The sequence below is a fragment of the Megalobrama amblycephala genome, linkage group LG11, assembly GCF_018812025.1.
Source record: "Megalobrama amblycephala isolate DHTTF-2021 linkage group LG11, ASM1881202v1, whole genome shotgun sequence".
Lineage (NCBI taxonomy): Eukaryota > Metazoa > Chordata > Actinopteri > Cypriniformes > Xenocyprididae > Megalobrama > Megalobrama amblycephala.
The window spans coordinates 11,385,008-11,402,554 of record NC_063054.1 but is presented as its reverse complement, the minus strand read 5'-3'; the positions used below and the strand labels follow the sequence as shown (position 1 = coordinate 11,402,554).

At 38.2% G+C, this 17,547-nt stretch overlaps 1 protein-coding gene across 1 annotated transcript in view; it reads right to left on the bottom strand.

Annotated features, from left to right (window-relative positions):
- The window catches only part of LOC125278730 (7-methylguanosine phosphate-specific 5'-nucleotidase A-like), a 75,765-nt gene that overhangs the window by 48,278 nt on the left and 9,940 nt on the right, over positions 1 to 17,547 (bottom strand). Inside the window, exon 3 of the mRNA XM_048208076.1 lies at positions 6,358 to 6,443. Coding sequence (XP_048064033.1) covers positions 6,358 to 6,443 — 86 coding nt within the window. The remainder of the gene's footprint in view (positions 1 to 6,357; positions 6,444 to 17,547) is intronic.

Here is a 17,547-nt window from a genome sequence, read left to right as displayed (position 1 = left end):
AAAAATGTGGTACACAAAAATGACATTTTGATAAATGGAAACTAAAATTTAAAGCGACAAAAAAAAAAAAATCCCTGATATTCCATGACTTGGACAAAAAACAAAACAAAACCAAAAAAGAATTCCCTGACTTTCAATGTCTGGAACAGACCTTTTAAAATTACATGATATTCCAGAAATTACATGACCCGTGGAAATTCTGTTATTGTCATCTTCTAAGAATCCATTCGGTGTATTGTTTTGTGGTGCAAACTACCCCATTCAGTTTCAGTCTTCCCTGCAAACATTCACACCTCTCTGGCCTGGTTATGGCTCTAATTATTCTTTTTCTTTTGTCTTCATTATAATTGCTGACGACTTTCTATTCACACTGTTTTAATCCCTCATTTATTTGATCACATTTCTCACTTCACCTTCTTTGAAACTATCAAATTCCCTTCTTGAAAAAAATATATATTTCAATGAGCTTTACTATTCAAAATTATTTACAAACCATTACATGTTCGCTCCAATATAAGAACAGGTGCATCTATGGGCTAGCTAGCATGTTAGCTTAGCATAATGAGATTAAAACCATGTTTTTGCTCCAAACATACTTTATATCACAAGTTGAGTGTTTTAAATAACATTTTGTGATCTGATGTGGCTTCAGATTAAAAAAAAAAAAAAAGATAGAAAATATATACTTTTATGGTATTCTGCACAATGATAAAACCTATGTCGATTAGAACTGCATTATAATTATAATCTATCATTATGAAAATACTTGACATGGCACAAAGAACAGATAAACCATATATCATCGCAATCGTGTGTTTATTGTCTGCAAAAGTGTCTGCATTTTATAGCAATGGAATGTCACGATATGTCTAAAATTGACGGAGGTCTAAAATTGAAGCTCGATAATAACAATAGGGGAATACAAAGACATTTGAATCTATAAAACAATAAAATCAAAATTCTTATATAATCTTCTTATATCATCTTATATAAAAAATCAATCATGTTTCTAATTCATTAAATATCCTTTTCACCAGCTTAGATGTCTTTACAGCTTTTTGATTGTTCTGTATTGAAGTATTGAAGGAGTCGTAAAAAAAATCTTCAAAATAAGTGGAAAATAGTCTACCATTTGGTACAGTTGATATACATTTTGCTTTATGTATATACAGTTGTAAGAAAAAGTATGTGAACCACTTGCAGAATCTGTGAAAATGTGAAAAATTTTAACAAAATAAGAGCGATCATACAAAATGCATGTTATTTTTTGTTTAGTACTGTCCAAGGTTATTATAGTTTTGCATTTTTCATTAGTTTTTATTTTTATTTCGTTTTGACTTTTTGTTTTCAAATTCAGTTTAGTTTTAATTAGTTTTTAAAGTGGGTTTGCTAGTTTAGTTTAGTTTTTATTTTTTGATAATGCTTAGTTTTAGTTTAGTTTTTATTAGTTTTAGTGTTAGTTTTAGTCTTTTTTTGTAATTTGGGTTATTTGTCAGGGGCAAGATTCAAAAAGGTCAGAAAAAGTATTGTGTAATAATAACTCAACAAAAACATCATACAATTTTAGAAAATATTCATTCAAAAATAAAACCAGTACATAAAATGTACATATGGGCACAAATATGTAAAGAGTCTCAACACTCCGCAGTAAGTGCAAAATGTGTAAGTGATGTGTGCCAGTAAAAAACCTAAAGAGCCAACAGACTAAAGACATACATGGACCGCATGTAGCCTTTTCAACCCATTTTTAAGCCACAACAAGACATTTCTGTCAGATTGTCAGGGAGCTCAATCTGAGAAAAGAACATGACAGATAACAAAAACAAACAAACAAAAAAAACCTTTAAATACAGCTTTTCAATTTTTTTAGTGTGTGTGACACCTTCACAAAATTGCCAAAAAATCTACCAAAAATCTACACATCTTCTATACAGAATTCACACCCTATACAAATACCACAGCTGTACAATTTTCACACCCTATACTAAATTTACAATAGCCTACTCGTCTGGATTGAAGCAGCAAACATTCCGTTTAAAGGCCAATTCACACCGCACCGACAAACGCCAACAAACTCGTCTGTTGGAGTTTGTTGGATCGGTGTGATACCACTGTTGCCGTTGGTCTGAGTCGGTTTTCACCGGACTGAACATGTTTAATCGGCGTTAGTTTGGTAGTCTGAGCATCCAACAAACAGCAACCAACTCTGACATAATCTGACCTGACTACGTACCGTTGCCATGACGATGAGGCAAGTCCCCTGCAAAGACAGCTGTTTGATCACGCCCGCGCCTCACGCACACACAACAAAGCAGCGGAAATGTGACGTCGCAGCTTGTTCGTTATAAAAAAAAAAAAACAAAAAAAAAAAAAGAAAACATACAAAAGGTACAATAGTCCATAGTGCAATCCTTGCCATTCAGTAAGAGCACATTAAAGGTGCCCTTGATTCAAAAATTGAATTTACCTTGGCATAGTTAAATAATAAGAGTTCAGTACATGGAAAAGACATACAGTGAGTCTCAAACCCCATCGTTTCCTCCTTCTTATATAAATCTCATTTGTTTAAACGACCTCCGAAGAACAGGCAAATCTCAACATAACACCGACTGTTACGTAACAGTCGGGGTGTACGCCCCAATATTTGCATAATGCCAGCCCATGATGTTCCCAACATTATAAAAGGCATTAGACAAGGGCAGCCAGTTAACGTCTGGAGCTGCACACAGCCGAATCATCAGACTAGGTAAGCAAGAACAACAGCGAAAAATGGCAGATGGAGCAATAATAACTGACATAATCCATGATAGCATGATATTTTTACTGATATTTGTAAATTGTCTTTCTAAAAGTTTCATTAGCATGTTGCTAATGTACTGTTAAATGAGGTTAAAGTTACCATCGTTTCTTACTGTATTCACGGAGACAAGAGCCGTCGCTATTTTCATTTTTTTAAACACTTGCAGTCTGTATAATTCATAAACACAACTTCATTCTTTATAAATCTCTCCAACAGTGTAGCATTAGCCGTTAGCCACAGAGCATATAGCCTCAAACTCATACAGAATCAAACGTAAACATCAAAATAAATACTTTACTCACATAATTCGAAGCATGCATGCAGCATGCATGACGAACATCTTGTAAAGATCCATTTGAGGGTTATATTAGCTGTGTGAACTTTGTAAATGCACTGTAATATAGTCGACAGCTTGTGTGGCAGGGAGTACGCGATTTAAAGTGTAAATCAGTGCATTGTTAATGATGCCCCAAAATAGGCAGTTAAAAAAATTTATTTAAAAAAATCTATGGGGTATTTTGAGCTGAAACTTCACAGACACATTCAGGAGACACCTTAGACTTATATTACATCTTGTGAAAGAACGTTCTTGAGCACCTTTAAGAGAGGTAACGTTATCCACCATGAGCAACGCAGGTTTACCTTCAGTGAGACTAAAACTCTGTAAACTTGATTTTTTTCTCACAGTAATTTTCATTTTGGGTGAACTATGCAAAAACATTTGGATTGAAGCAGCAAATATTCAGTGTAAGTGTAAACAAATGACATTATTTAATATTTGAATCACAACTTATATAGTGTTTTGACATCGACAACCCAAGTGCATTTTACCTCAAACTTGCGTTTAGTTAACGTGCTGCAGTAGCAATCGCTTCTCGCGTCGACATTAACACGCTGACAAAGTTATATTCAGAATTAAAAATATTTGTATACCACTTTTTAATGTGTGTTTGTGTAAAGGTGTTCACAAGATACCAACCTTTAACGAACTTGCTTTCAAAGTCGAACACTCGTTCTCATGGAGACGCGGTGTGCACTGACGGGAGGGGCTGTGTGTGTGTGTGTGTGTGTGTGTGTGTGTGTGTGTGTGTGTGTGTGTGTGTGTGTGCGCGTATGTGAGAGACGCAGGGAAAGGAAATGAAGCTAAACGTTATTTGCTCTATGAAAGACATTGATAAAGACGAAAACTAAGGACATTTAATCTATAATTTTATTTTATTTTAGTTAGTTTTGCCAAACACACATTACACAGTTTTAGTTAGTTATCGTTTTTTTGTAATGCCTCGTTTTTACTTTATTTCAGTTAACGACAATGTTTTTTCCCACCTAGTTTTCGTTTTTTCGTTCGTTTTCGTTAACGATTATAACCTTGGTACTGTCCTGAGTAAGATATTTTACATAAAAGATGTTTACGAATAGTCCACAAGAAAAAAAAAAAGAAATGCTCCAGAACTGATGCTCCAGAAGGAAACACGATGCATTAAGAGTTGGGGGGTGAAAACTTTTGAACAGGATGAAGATATCCAAATTTTTCTTATTTTATTGAAATATCAAAAAGCAACAGAAGATACTTCCATGTTTCCCGGAAGAAAAAATAAGTACAATTTACCTTGATATTCAAATTCAAAAGTTTTCACCCCTCAACTCTTAATGCATCGTGTTTCCTTCTGGAGCATCAGTGAATGTTTGAACCTTTTTTAATAGTTGTGTTTGAGTTTGAAAAAAATGTTTTACTTATGCCTTTTTTGAACACTTGAGTTTGACTAAAATGATCTGTGTTGTCTTATTTGTTCTGTCATGTTGAAATATTGAAGTGTTCAATTTCATTTCTAATAAAACCTCATAAATAAAACCACATAAACTGTTTTTTCACTGACGTATCTCTTGGTGTTGAGGACTAGTACATATTTGAGCCTACATTCAGTATGAGTAAATTACTTAAGTACTTTTAAAATCTGACACTTTAAGACTTTTACTTGTAATGGAGTCATTTTTACAGTAAGGTATCTGTACTTTTACTCACGTATGGTTTTCAGGTACTCTTTACACCTCTGATAAATAAGGTTGAGTTGAGTTGAATCAACGGCCCTGGTGCACTGTTGCCACACCTTGTGGACAAACTTAGTCGACAAAATTAGTGCAAAAAGAATTCAATGCGCATGGGTAACCTACATGCACAGAGTACACGCATTTAGAAAAATCTGACTATGAGAATACAGTGCTTATGCCGCAAATGCCATCATTGGCACTTTGCACGCATTATGTAGATTTACAGTCAAATTTTTCTAACCATACATAATCTGTACATGCAGGTTACACAATGCCTATTCAACAACTTCATAACGTGACAAAGAAAGCCTTTAACAAACACAGAGCCACTTAAAAAAAATATTCTTAAACTGCTTTAAAGGTGCAATATATAATATTTTTGCTGTAAAATATCCAAAAACCACTAGGCCAGTGTTATATATTTTGTTCACTTGAGTACTTACAATATCTTAATTGTTTCCAACTATTTGTAAATTTTTCAGAAAATTGCAATTTTAACCAAGGCTACAGGACATGTGAGGAGTCGCCTGTCAATTGCGTCATACCCACGTTACCCTCGGTTTCCAGTTTTATTTTGTAGAAACCATGGAAACACCAAAGACACTTTAAAATATTACACGTTTTAATAGACAAGGGAATATCTGTTTTGATATATTTATAGACAGAAAACAAATTGTTGTTATATAGCTCAACACGTTTAGTCTTCAATTTTCTTGATTTTTTTCGAGTGCCATGCTTTACCATGTCTCAGAGAAAAACACTATTTTGTCAAATAGCTAACATAGAATAATCAGATGCAGATTATTTTTATTAACAGTAATACATAATTTTCTCCATCATACAATATGTTTTAAAATTAATTGCATGCCATTTATCAACACAAGCCATCCAGCATTTAATATGATATTCTAAAATCGATCAAGCTTACTGCAGTGTGTCTCAAACAAGTGTCTCACAGCAGCCGCCGAGCGAACACACAGAGTAACGTTACAACATTTTCAACACACTCAAATGTATCTAACAATAAACAGAGCTGCGTTACCTCATACTCATGACCGAAAAAGCGGAAGCGGCGCCGGCGACTGTGTCATAAAAAATAGTTCCACAGCTCGTGAGGCATGTTGCACAATCGCTCCAGCGGCCTCGTTCAGCTCCCACAACACTCGGTCCTGCTCTGCTTCATACTACAGTAACATTAATAATTGCATCCATCCATTGAGATGGAGACCACATGTCCCAAGATTCCGCTCTAAAATTTGGCGTCATCAAGCTACGCCTTTGTTTTGAATAGGCTTCTCGTGACCTCTAGCGGGCAAAATTATTACATTTTGTACCTTTAACATTTATTTAAATTCTTATACAAAACAAACAGAATTTGTAATAAAAAAATAAACAAAAACCATAAACATGGAAAATAGTTTTAATATTGGTCTCAGACTTGAGTAAAATCACAGGCACTCCTGTTTGCTGTTAAGAGCTTAGCTATGTAATGAGCAGATGTGTCTTACCATTCTACCATGAGTGGTAACTTCTCTTCCACTGAGCGTGTGGAATCGATCTCTATAGGGTAGTATGTGGCCAGAAGCTTCTGCAGCTGCAGCGAAAAAAAAAGAAGCTTAATAAAAAAGACTCATGCTTTATAATGTCCTGATCATCTAAAATGAAGTCTAGACAGAGCTGATTTCAGCAAAGATAATCAGGGCTGTAAAACTTGCACATGGATTAAATAGTGTTTTATATAAAACATTTATTCAAATTAGGGATTGAAAAAATATGAACAGAAATATAACAGACTACATAAAACTTTGATGTTGAGAAAAAAACATTATACATATAGTCACTGTGTTCTGTTCTGTTTTTGCACATCATAATAATGTGTCAAAGAAAAATATAGCATAGCCCAGCTCTGACACAAAGCAGATGTATTGACAAAACTAAAGTAACATCAATTAAAATTAATGTAAGAATATGGATGTACTTCAATTACTGGTTTATTTAACCAATAATGTATTAGAACTTAAGACTGAAAGTTAATTAAAATATTTTTCTGTATGAGATTTCTGTCCCTCGAGAAAAAAAAAAAAAAAAAAAAAAAAAAAAAAGACAAACATTTAGATTTCAAACATATTCTTTTGAAAAACATTCTGTTGCTGCTGAATACCATGTACAAAAAATTAGCAGCCTAAAGAACACTTCCAAGGAACTTTTGCCTATGGTTTTAACAAAAAAACAACAGCAAAAACAACTATAATTAAAGCTGCAAGCAGCGATGAAACGGCCCTCGCACCCGGGCTCACCACCACCCGTTGGCCTCAGGAAAACAGCGAACAGTGGGCGACATGCATGTAAGCGAGTAAATACAGGAGAATTATGGCAAAATCATGTAAAAGTGCCACACTTCCTGCTGCCAACAGGTGGCATATATTGTCATATAGATGTCTTTAGGCCAGGACTCTCATCACACATGTGCAGTTTGAGGCATATCAGACATAGTATGCCTGAGTTACAACAGCTTCCTCTTTCATGGCGAAATATCAGACTTTGTCAGTCCACCACGGACACGCCCTTCAGCGAAAACTCAAGATCTTTGATATTTATCATCGCTAAGATCTTAAGATTAGACTGACCAAATATGACATTGATCTGATTAAATCTCTATGAGGAGTTAATCACAGTGTAAAACATGTCATTTCCTGTTACCTACAGGTGGTGCTATGACTGTAACTGAATATTGTTATGAAGATGTCTTCAGGCCAGGTCTCTAATAAAACATGTGAAGTTTGGGGCAGATCGGACATTGTTTGTCTGAGTTACAACAACTTTCTGTTTCATAGCGGAAACATCAAACTTTGTCAGGGCGCCACGGACACGCCCTTTGGTGAAAACTCTAGATCTTCGCAATTTAACGTCACAAAGGCCTTTAGATTAGACTGACCAAATATGACATTGATCTGATAAAAGCTCTAGGAGGAGTTCGTTAAAGTACAACGTCTGGAAAATGCAAAAAACTGTGAATTAATTCAAAATATCTGACTTCCTATTCAGTTTCGGATTTCGCTCCAAGAGACTTTTTTGCAGGTATCGGGCTGATAAATGTGTGTACCGAATTTCAAAACCCTAGTGAAATGTAGCGAGAGGGGCTGTACGTTAGATGGCGCTATCGAACCATTTTGCCACGCCTAATGCTGCGACCCATAACAGACGTAAATTTTCACCACTTCGGACACGTGTGCAAACTTTCATGAGTTTTCGAGCACGTTTAGGTCCTCTAAAATGCAATTTACTTTGGAGAATAATAATAAATATAGCTGCGAGCAGCGATGGCGGGCCCAAGCCCGGTGGCACCGCCACCCCGGTGGCTTCAGGGCAACTGTGCACAGCGGGCAATAGGCATTTAAAACGGTTAAACATCAAAGGACTATATCAAATTCACTCCACATTTACTGCACTACAAGGTGCCGCTATAGAGCCCCGCCTCCCTGCCCATTTTCTAAGGATTACATGTGCCAAGTTTTAACATTATTCTAAAGAATTTTGAAGCAAATCAGGTAAAAATAAGAGGGTGATCTCAATGTATGCTGAAAGTGACACATTTTCTGCTTCCAGTTGGTGGCGCTATGACTTTGAATCACAATAGTCACATCCATGTGATCAGCCTTGTACAACGAAGACTAAGCCGAAGTTTCATCAAAATCAATTAATGTATGCAGAAGTTATAACACTTTGTTTCCCTTTTCTTGCCATAAATTCGTTGCCTCGCCACGGCCAAACCATTTGAGATATCCAAAATCCGTTTGCAATTAAACAACTTCAGTGTGTTAGCAACAAGTTAAAAAAAGCATGGTGTAAATTGGATAAACCCTGTAGGAGTAGTAGTATAAAATTCATAGCCTGTTTTTTCAAAAAAATTAACATTCAAACAAAAATAGCCAACTTCCTGTTGGTTGGAGCTAATGAATGTAAATTAGAAAATTGTCCGGCTTGATGAGAACAATATGTGTACCGAGTTTGGTGACTGTAGGAAAAACTAACCCCCCCACTTTTGTCAAAAGGTGGCGCTACTGAGCCCCTCCACCACGCCCATTTCTATGGCTTTGTCCATGTCTACTGGTTGACAATATTGATGTGTGTGTCGAGTTTCATGCAATTTGAAGCATGTTAAGAGCCTCAAAAACACTCAAGAATATTATTAGTTTGACCTGTTGCCAGGGCAACAATATTTCAAATATCAAAAATCCTGTCATAGGTCTACATCTGCTGTGTATTGACATTACACTGATGAAGTTTGAAGCAAATCAGGTAAAAATAAGAGGGTGATCTCAAAGCACTTCAAAAAGTGATACACTTCCTGCTGCCAGTTGGTGGCGCTATAACTTTGACTCACAATAGTCACATCCATGTGATCAGACTACTACAACCAACACACTCGTGAAGTTTCATAAAGATCAATATATGTATGCAGACGTTATAACACATTTCCTGTTTCCTTTTTCTCGCCATAAATTCGTTGCCTCGCCACGGCCAAACCGTTCGAGATACCAAAAATCCGCTGGCAATTTTTCATCATCAGTGTCTTGACTTCATGCTGACCGAGTTTGGTGGCGATCGGATTAATCGCCTAGGAGGAGTATATCAAATTCCAGAGCATGCGTTTTTCAAACAACCCTTAATAGCTGACTTCCTGTTGGGGTGGCGTTTAACTTAGAGCATGAAAGTTGTTCGGCCCGATGAGGTCTATATGTGTACCGAGTTTCATACTAATACGTGCAAGCGTGTTTAATATATGGACCAAGTTTTCAGACTTTTTTCAAGGGGGTGCTGTCGAGCCCCCGACACGCCCGGGTACCAGCTTCTGCCCGGCCCTGATGGCCGCAGATTCCAATGTGTGTGCCAATTTTCAAGAGTTTTTGAGCATGTTAAGGCCCTCAAAAAGCCCCGGAAGACGAAAAAAAAAAAAAAAAAATAATAATAATAATAATAAATATAGCTGCGAGCAGCGATGGCGGGCCCAAGCCGGTGGCACCGCCACCCCGGTGGCTTCAGAGCAACTGTGCACAGCGGGCAATAGGCAGTTAAAACGGTTAAACAATGAAGGACTATGTCAAATTCACTCTACATTTACTGCACTACAAGGTAGCGCTATAGACCCACTCCTCCCTGCCCGTTTCTAAGGCTTTGCCCATGTCTACTGGCTAACAATCCTGATGTGTGTGTGGAGTTTCAAACAATTTGAAGCATGCTAAGAGTCTCAAAAGCATTCAAAACCAATATAAAAGTTTGATGCGTTGCCAAGGCAACTGTGTTTGAGATATCACAATTCTTTTCAAAGGCCTACATCTGACATGTTTTGATATTATTTAAATGAAGTTTGAAGCTAATAGGGTAAACATAAGATGGTGATCTCAAAGCATGCTGAAAGTAACATTTCCTGCTGCCAGTTGGTGGCGCTATAACTTTGACTCACAATAGTCACATCTATGTGATCAGCCTTGTAGAACGAAGACATAGCCGAAGATTCATCAAAATTAATTAATGTATGCAGAAGTTATAACACTTTGTTTCCCTTTTCTTGCTATTAATTCGTTGCCTCGCCACGGCCAAACCATTTGAGATATCCAAAATCCGTTTGCAATTAAACAACTTCAATATATTAGCAAAAAGTTAAAAAAAGCTTGGTGTAAATTGGATAAATCCTGTAGGAGTAGTAGTATAAAATTCATAGCCTGTTTTTTCAAAAAATTAACATTCAAACAAAAATAGCCGACTTCCTGTTGGTCGGAGCTAATGAATGTAAATTAGAAAATTGTCCGGCTTGATGAGAACAATATGTGTACCGAGTTTGGTGACTGTAGGAAAAACGAACCCCCCCCTTTTTGTGAAAAGGTGGCGCTACTGAGCCCCTCCACCACGCCCATTTCTATGGCTTTGTCCATGTCTACTGGTTGACAATATTGATGTGTGTGTCGAGTTTCATGCAATTTGAAGCATGTTAAGAGCCTCAAAAACACTCAAGAATATTATTACAGTTTGACCTGTTGCCATGGCAACAATATTTCAAATATCAAAAATCCTGTCATAGGTCTACATCTGCTGTGTATTGACTTTACACTGATGAAGTTTGAAGCAAATCAGGTAAAAATAAGAGGGTGAGCTCAAAGCATTTCAAAAAGTGATACACTTCCTGCTGCCAGTTGGTGGCGCTATAGCTTTGACTCACAATAGTCACATCCATGTGATACTACAACCAACACACTTGTGAAGTTTCATAAAGATCAATATATGTATGCAGAAGTTATAACACATTTCCTGTTTCCTTTTTCTCGCCATAAATTCGTTGCCTCGCCACGGCCAAACCGTTCGAGATATCAAAAATCCGCTGGCAATTTTTCATCATCAATGTCTTGTCTTCATGCTGACTGAGTTTGGTGGCGATCGGATTAATCGTCTAGGAGGAGTATATCAAATTCCAGAGCATGCGTTTTTCAAACAACCCTTAATAGCTGACTTCCTGTTGGCGTGGCGTTTAACTTAGAGTACGAAAGTTGTTTGGCCCGATGAGGTCTATATGTGTACCGAGTTTTATACTTGTATGTGCAAGCGTGTTTGATATATAGACCATGTTTTCGGACCCCATTCAAGGGGGCGCTGTCGAGCCCCCCTGCCACGCCCGGGTACCAGCTTCTGCCCGGCCCTGTTGGCCGCGGATTCCAATGTGTGTGCAAATTTTCAAGAGTTTTCGAGCATGGTAAGGGCCCCAAAAATGCCCGAATAGTCGGAAAAAAAAAATAATAAATATAGCTGCGAGCAGCGATGGCGGGCCCAAGCCCGGTGGCACCGCCACCGCGGTGGCTTCAGGGCAACTGTGCACAGCGGGCAATAGGCATTTAAAACGGTTAAACATCAAAGGGCTATGTCAAATTCACTCCACATTTACTGCACTACAAGGTGCCGCTATAGAGCCCCTCCTCCCTGCCCATTTTCAAAGTATTACATGTGCCAAGTTTTAACATTATTCTGATGAATTTTGAAGCAAATCAGGTAAAAATAAGAGGGTGATCTCAATGTATGCTGAAAGTGACACATTTCCTGCTGCCAGTTGGTGGCGCTATAACTTTGACTCACAATAGTCACATCTATGTAATCAGCCTTGTACAACGAACACTCAGCAGAAGATTAATCAAAATCAATTAATGTATGCAGAAGTTATAACACTTTGTTTCCCTTTTCTTGCTATAAATTCGTTGCCTCGCCACGGCCAAACCATTTGAGATATCCAAAATCCGTTTGCAATTAAACAACTTCAATGTGTTAGCACCAAGTTAAAAAAGTTTGGTGTAAATTGTATAAATCCTGTTGGAGTAGTAGTATTAAATTCAAGGCCTGTTTTTTCAAAAAATGTACATTCAAACCAAAATAGCTGACTTCCTGTTTGTCAGAGCTAATGAATGTAAATTAGAAATTGTCCGGCTTGATGAGAACAATATGTGTACCGAGTTTGGTGACTGTAGGAAGTACTAACCCCCCCACTTTTGTCAAAAGGTGGCGCTACTGAGCCCCTCCACCACGCCCATTTCTATGGCTTTGTCCATGTCTACTGGTTGACAATATTGATGTGTGTATCGAGTTTCATGCAATTTGAAGGATGTTAAGAACCTCAAAAACACTCAAGAATATTATTACAGTTTGACCTGTTCCCATGGCAACAATATTTCAAATATCAAAAATCCTGTCATAGGTCTACATCTGCTGTGTATTGACATTACACTGATGAAGTTTGAAGCAAATCAGGTAAAAATAAGAGGGTGATCTCAAAGCATTTCAAAAAGTGATACACTTCCTGCTGCCAGTTGGTGGCGCTATAACTTTGACTCACAATAGTCACATCCATGTGATCAGACTACTACAACCAACACACTCGTGAAGTTTCATAAAGATCAATATATGTATGCAGACGTTATAACACATTTCCTGTTTCCTTTTTCTCGCCATAAATTCGTTGCCTCGCCACGGCCAAACCGTTCGAGATATCAAAAATCCGTTTGCAATCAAACAACTTCAATGTGTTAGCAACAAGTTAAAAAAAGCATGGTGTAAATTGGATAAACCCTGTAGGAGTAGTAGTATAAAATTCATAGCCTGTTTTTTCAAAAAATTAACATTCAAACCAAAATAGCTGACTTCCTGTTGGTCGGAGCTAATGAATGTAAATTAGAAAATTGTCCGGCTTGATGAGAACAATATGTGTACCGAGTTTGGTGACTGTAGGAAAAACTAACCCCCCCACTTTTGTCAAAAGGTGGCGCTACTGAGCCCCTCCACCACGCCCATTTCTATGGCTTTGTCCATGTCTACTGGTTGACAATATTGATGTGTGTGTCGAGTTTCATGCAATTTGAAGCATGTTAAGAGCCTCAAAAACACTCAAGAATATTATTACAGTTTGACCTGTTGCCATGGCAACAATATTTCAAATATCAAAAATCCTGTCATAGGTCTACATCTGCTGTGTATTGACATTACACTGATGAAGTTTGAAGCAAATCAGGTAAAAATAAGAGGGTGATCTCAAAACATTTCAAAAAGTGATACACTTCCTGCTGCCAGTTGGTGGCGCTATAACTTTGACTCACAATAGTCACATCCATGTGATCAGACTCCTATAACAAACACACTCGTGAAGTTTCATAAAGATCAATATATGTATGCAGACGTTATAACACATTTCCTGTTTCCTTTTTCTCGCCATAAATTCGTTGCCTCGCCACGGCCAAACCGTTCGAGATATCAAAAATCCCCTGGCAATTTTTAATCATCAGTGTCTTGACTTCATGTTGACCGAGTTTGGTGGCGATCGGATTAATCGTCTAGGAGGAGTATATCAAATTCCAGAGCATGCGTTTTTCAAACAACCCTTAATAGCTGACTTCCTGTTGGCGTGGGGTTTAACTTAGAGCACGAAAGTTGTTCGGCCCGATGAGGTCTATATGTGTACCGAGTTTCATACTAATACGTGCAAGCGTGTTTAATATATGGACCAAATTTTCAGATTTTTTTCAAGGGGGCGCTGTCGAGCCCCCCTGCCACGCCCGGGTACCAGCCTCTCCGGCGTCCTAATGGCCGCGGATTCCAATGTGTGTGCAAATTTTCAAGAGTTTTTGAGCATGTTAAGGCCCCCAAAAAGCCCCGGAAGACGGAAAAAAAAAAAAAAAAAAAATAATAATAATAATCCTTAGAAGAACAAGAGGGCCCTGCGCGCTTAATTCGCTTGGGCCCTAATTAAAGCTGCAAGCAGCGTTGAGAGGGCCCTCGCACCCGGGCTCACCGCCACCCGTTGGCCTCAGGAAAACAGTGAACAGTGGGCGTCATGCATTTAAGTGAGTGAATACAGGAGAATTATGCCAAAGTCATTTCGAAATGCCACACTTCCTGCGGCCAACAGGTGGCGCTTTTACCGTAACTGAATTTTGCCATGTTGATGTCTTCAGGCCAGGACTATCATTGAACACGTGAAGTTTGAAGCAGATCGGACATTGTATGCCTGAGTTACAATAACTTTCTGTTTCGTGGCGTTAATCGTATACATTAGCACTCAGCCATGTGTTGCATGATTTAACGTGTCTCTAGCATGTTTGGTACTTCGTGGCATAATAAAATGTGAATCTGGTAGTGAATTACATCGTGAAGCATGCCATTTCCTGTTGTCAGCAGGTGGCGCTATGACTAACTGAATATTGTGATATAGATGTCTTTAGGCCAGGACTATTATCACACATGTGAAGTTTGGAGCAGATCGGACATAGTATGCCTGAGTTACAACAGTTTCCTCTTTCATGGCGAAACATCAGACTTTGTCAGGAAAACTCAAGATCTTTGATATTTATCATCGCTAAGGTCTTAAGATTAGACTGACAACATATGATGTTGATCTGGTTAAATCTCCATGAGGAGTTAATCACAGTGTAAAACATGTCATTTCCTGTTGCCTGCAGGTGGCGCTATGACTGTAACTGAATATTGTTATGAAGATGATTGTTATGAAGATGTCTTCAGGTCAGGACTCTAATAAAGCATGTGAAGTTTGGGGCAGATCGGACATTGTTTGTCAGAGTTACAACAACTTCCTGTTTCATGGCGAAAACATCAAACTTTGTCAGGCCGCCACAGACACACCCTTTGGTGAAAACTCTAGATCTTCGCAATTTAACGTCACAAAGGCCTTTAGATTAGACTGACCAAATATGACATTGATCTGATAAAAGCTCTAGGAGGAGTTCGTTAAAGTACAATTGTGCCAAGCCATTTTGCCACGCCCAATTCCGAAACCCATAACAGACGTAAATTTTCACCACTTCTGACGCGTGTGCAAAGTTTCATGAGTTTTCGAGCACGTTTAGGCCCTCTAAAATGCGATTCACTTTGGAGAATAATAATAATAATAATAAATATAGCTGCAAGCAGCAATTACGGGGCCAAGCACAAAAACGGCACAAGAAGCCAGCCAACATGGCTGGGAGCATCAGACAAACAGCAGCAGTGAGCAATTAGAGACCTATTAAGATCATTTTAGGCAAAAGAGCTGAAAAATGACCAAAAATGAGGATTTTACTGGTTTACCACTTTCAACCAATAGGTGGAGCTGTGAACAAATTAATGTGGTATGGTCAGAGTGAGTTGACAATGACACTTGCAAAGTTTGGTGTCAATATATCAAAGCATTGCAGATATACAGCTTCAAGAGTTATTCTTGCATCATGCCTCAAACTCATTGCTCCGGTATACAAAAACGGTTTGATGAATCGACTTGAAATCCATAACTTTTTGTCTGCATCGTCTGAAGAATATAAGGTTCAATTTTGGTGAAAATCTGACAAACGGTCTAGGAGGAGTTCGAAAAAGTAGGTTTATAAAGAAAAACAATATGGCGGACAGGAAGTTCAGCTGACAATGGCAAATTTGATATCTACGTTCTCACCATCACCCAAGGAATCTACTGAGACCAGTTTCATTACAATCGGTAAATATAGTCAGAAGTAATTAGCATTTTTGTAAATTTTGTTATAACTTTTGACCACAAGGTGGCGCTGGTCTGAAACTTCTCAGGCTCCTTCAGGTCATTGTCCTGATGACCCATACCAAATGTATGAATTTTGGTCAAACCCATCAGAAGTTATAAGCAAAAATAGCCATTATTCATATCTCCACTCCAGTAGGTGGCGCTGCGCCGAAACACTGTATGATGCCTCAGGTCATGCTTGTGATGACACGTACCAAGTTTGGTCTGAATATGATAAAGCATTGCAGAGATACAGCTTCAAGAGTCATTTTTGCATCATTTCTCAAATGTTTTGCTCTGGTATACGAAAACGGTTTGACTTATCAACTTGAAATCCATAACTTTTTGTCGGCATGGTCTGAAGATGATATGGTTCAATTTTGGTGAAAATCGGAGCAACGGTCTAGGAGAAGTTCGAAAAAGTAGGTTTTTAAAGTAAAACAATATGGCGGACAGGAATTTCAGCTGACTATGGCAAATTTGATATCTTTGTTCTCAGCATGACCCAAGGAATCTACTGAGACCAGTTTCATTACAATTGGTTAATATAGACAAAAGTTATTAGCATTTTTGTAAATTTTGTTATAACTTTTGACCACAAGGCGGCGCTGGTCCGAAACTTCTCAGGCTGCTTCAGGGCATTGTTCTGATGGCCCATACCGAGTTTCATAACGATACGCTAATGCGTTCGTAAAATACAGCATTTTAGCACAAAATTCAAAATGGCCGACAGCTAAAACGGCCAATATGGAAAAATTGGATATCATTCGACTCGGCATGATGCCCCGAATCCAACGAGTCCAAATTTTTGATTTTTTGACAAACCCATCAGAAGTTATAAGCAAAAATATCCATTTTTCATATCTCCGCACCACTAGGTGGCACTGCGCCGAAACGATGCATGTTGCCTCAGGTCATGCTTGTGATGACATGTACCAAGTTTGGTCTGAATACGATAAAGCGTTGCGGAGATACAGCCTTATGTCTATTTTCGCAAGCACTACGTACAATTCGTTCACATGTTTTTCGAAAGCGGTTTGAGGAATCAACTTGAATTCCATAACTTTTTGTCAGCATGGTCTGAGGATGATCTGGTTCAATTTTCGTGAAAATCGGAGTAACGGCCTAGGAGGAGTTCGAAAAAGTAGGTTTTTCAGAAAATTCAAAATGGCGGAAAAATTTTCATGACGGAAAATGACGTCATAGGGTGCAATCGATTCGTCTTGACCCAAGGAATCAGAGGAAAAAGGAATTTTGTTTCTAGCCCTTATGGTTCAAAAGTTATTAACATAAACATAAGTGCAACTTTGGACAGCTGGTGGCGCTAGAGGGATTGAGTTAGAGACTCCAAATTTGCTATGGACATAGATCAGACTGTCCTCTAACTGTGTGCCAAATTTCATAACTTTCCCGCAAGCGGTTCTATGGGCTGCCATAGACTTCAAGAGCGGAAGAAGAAACGGAAGAAGAATAATAATAAGCGTACGGAACGCCAACAATAACAATAGGTGCCTAAGCACCTTCGGTGCTTGGCCCCTAATAATAAAAAAAAAAGAACGCCAACAATAACAATAGGTGCCTCCGCACCTTCGGTGCTTGGCCCCTAATAAATATAGCTGCAAGCAGCAATTACGGGCCAAGCAAC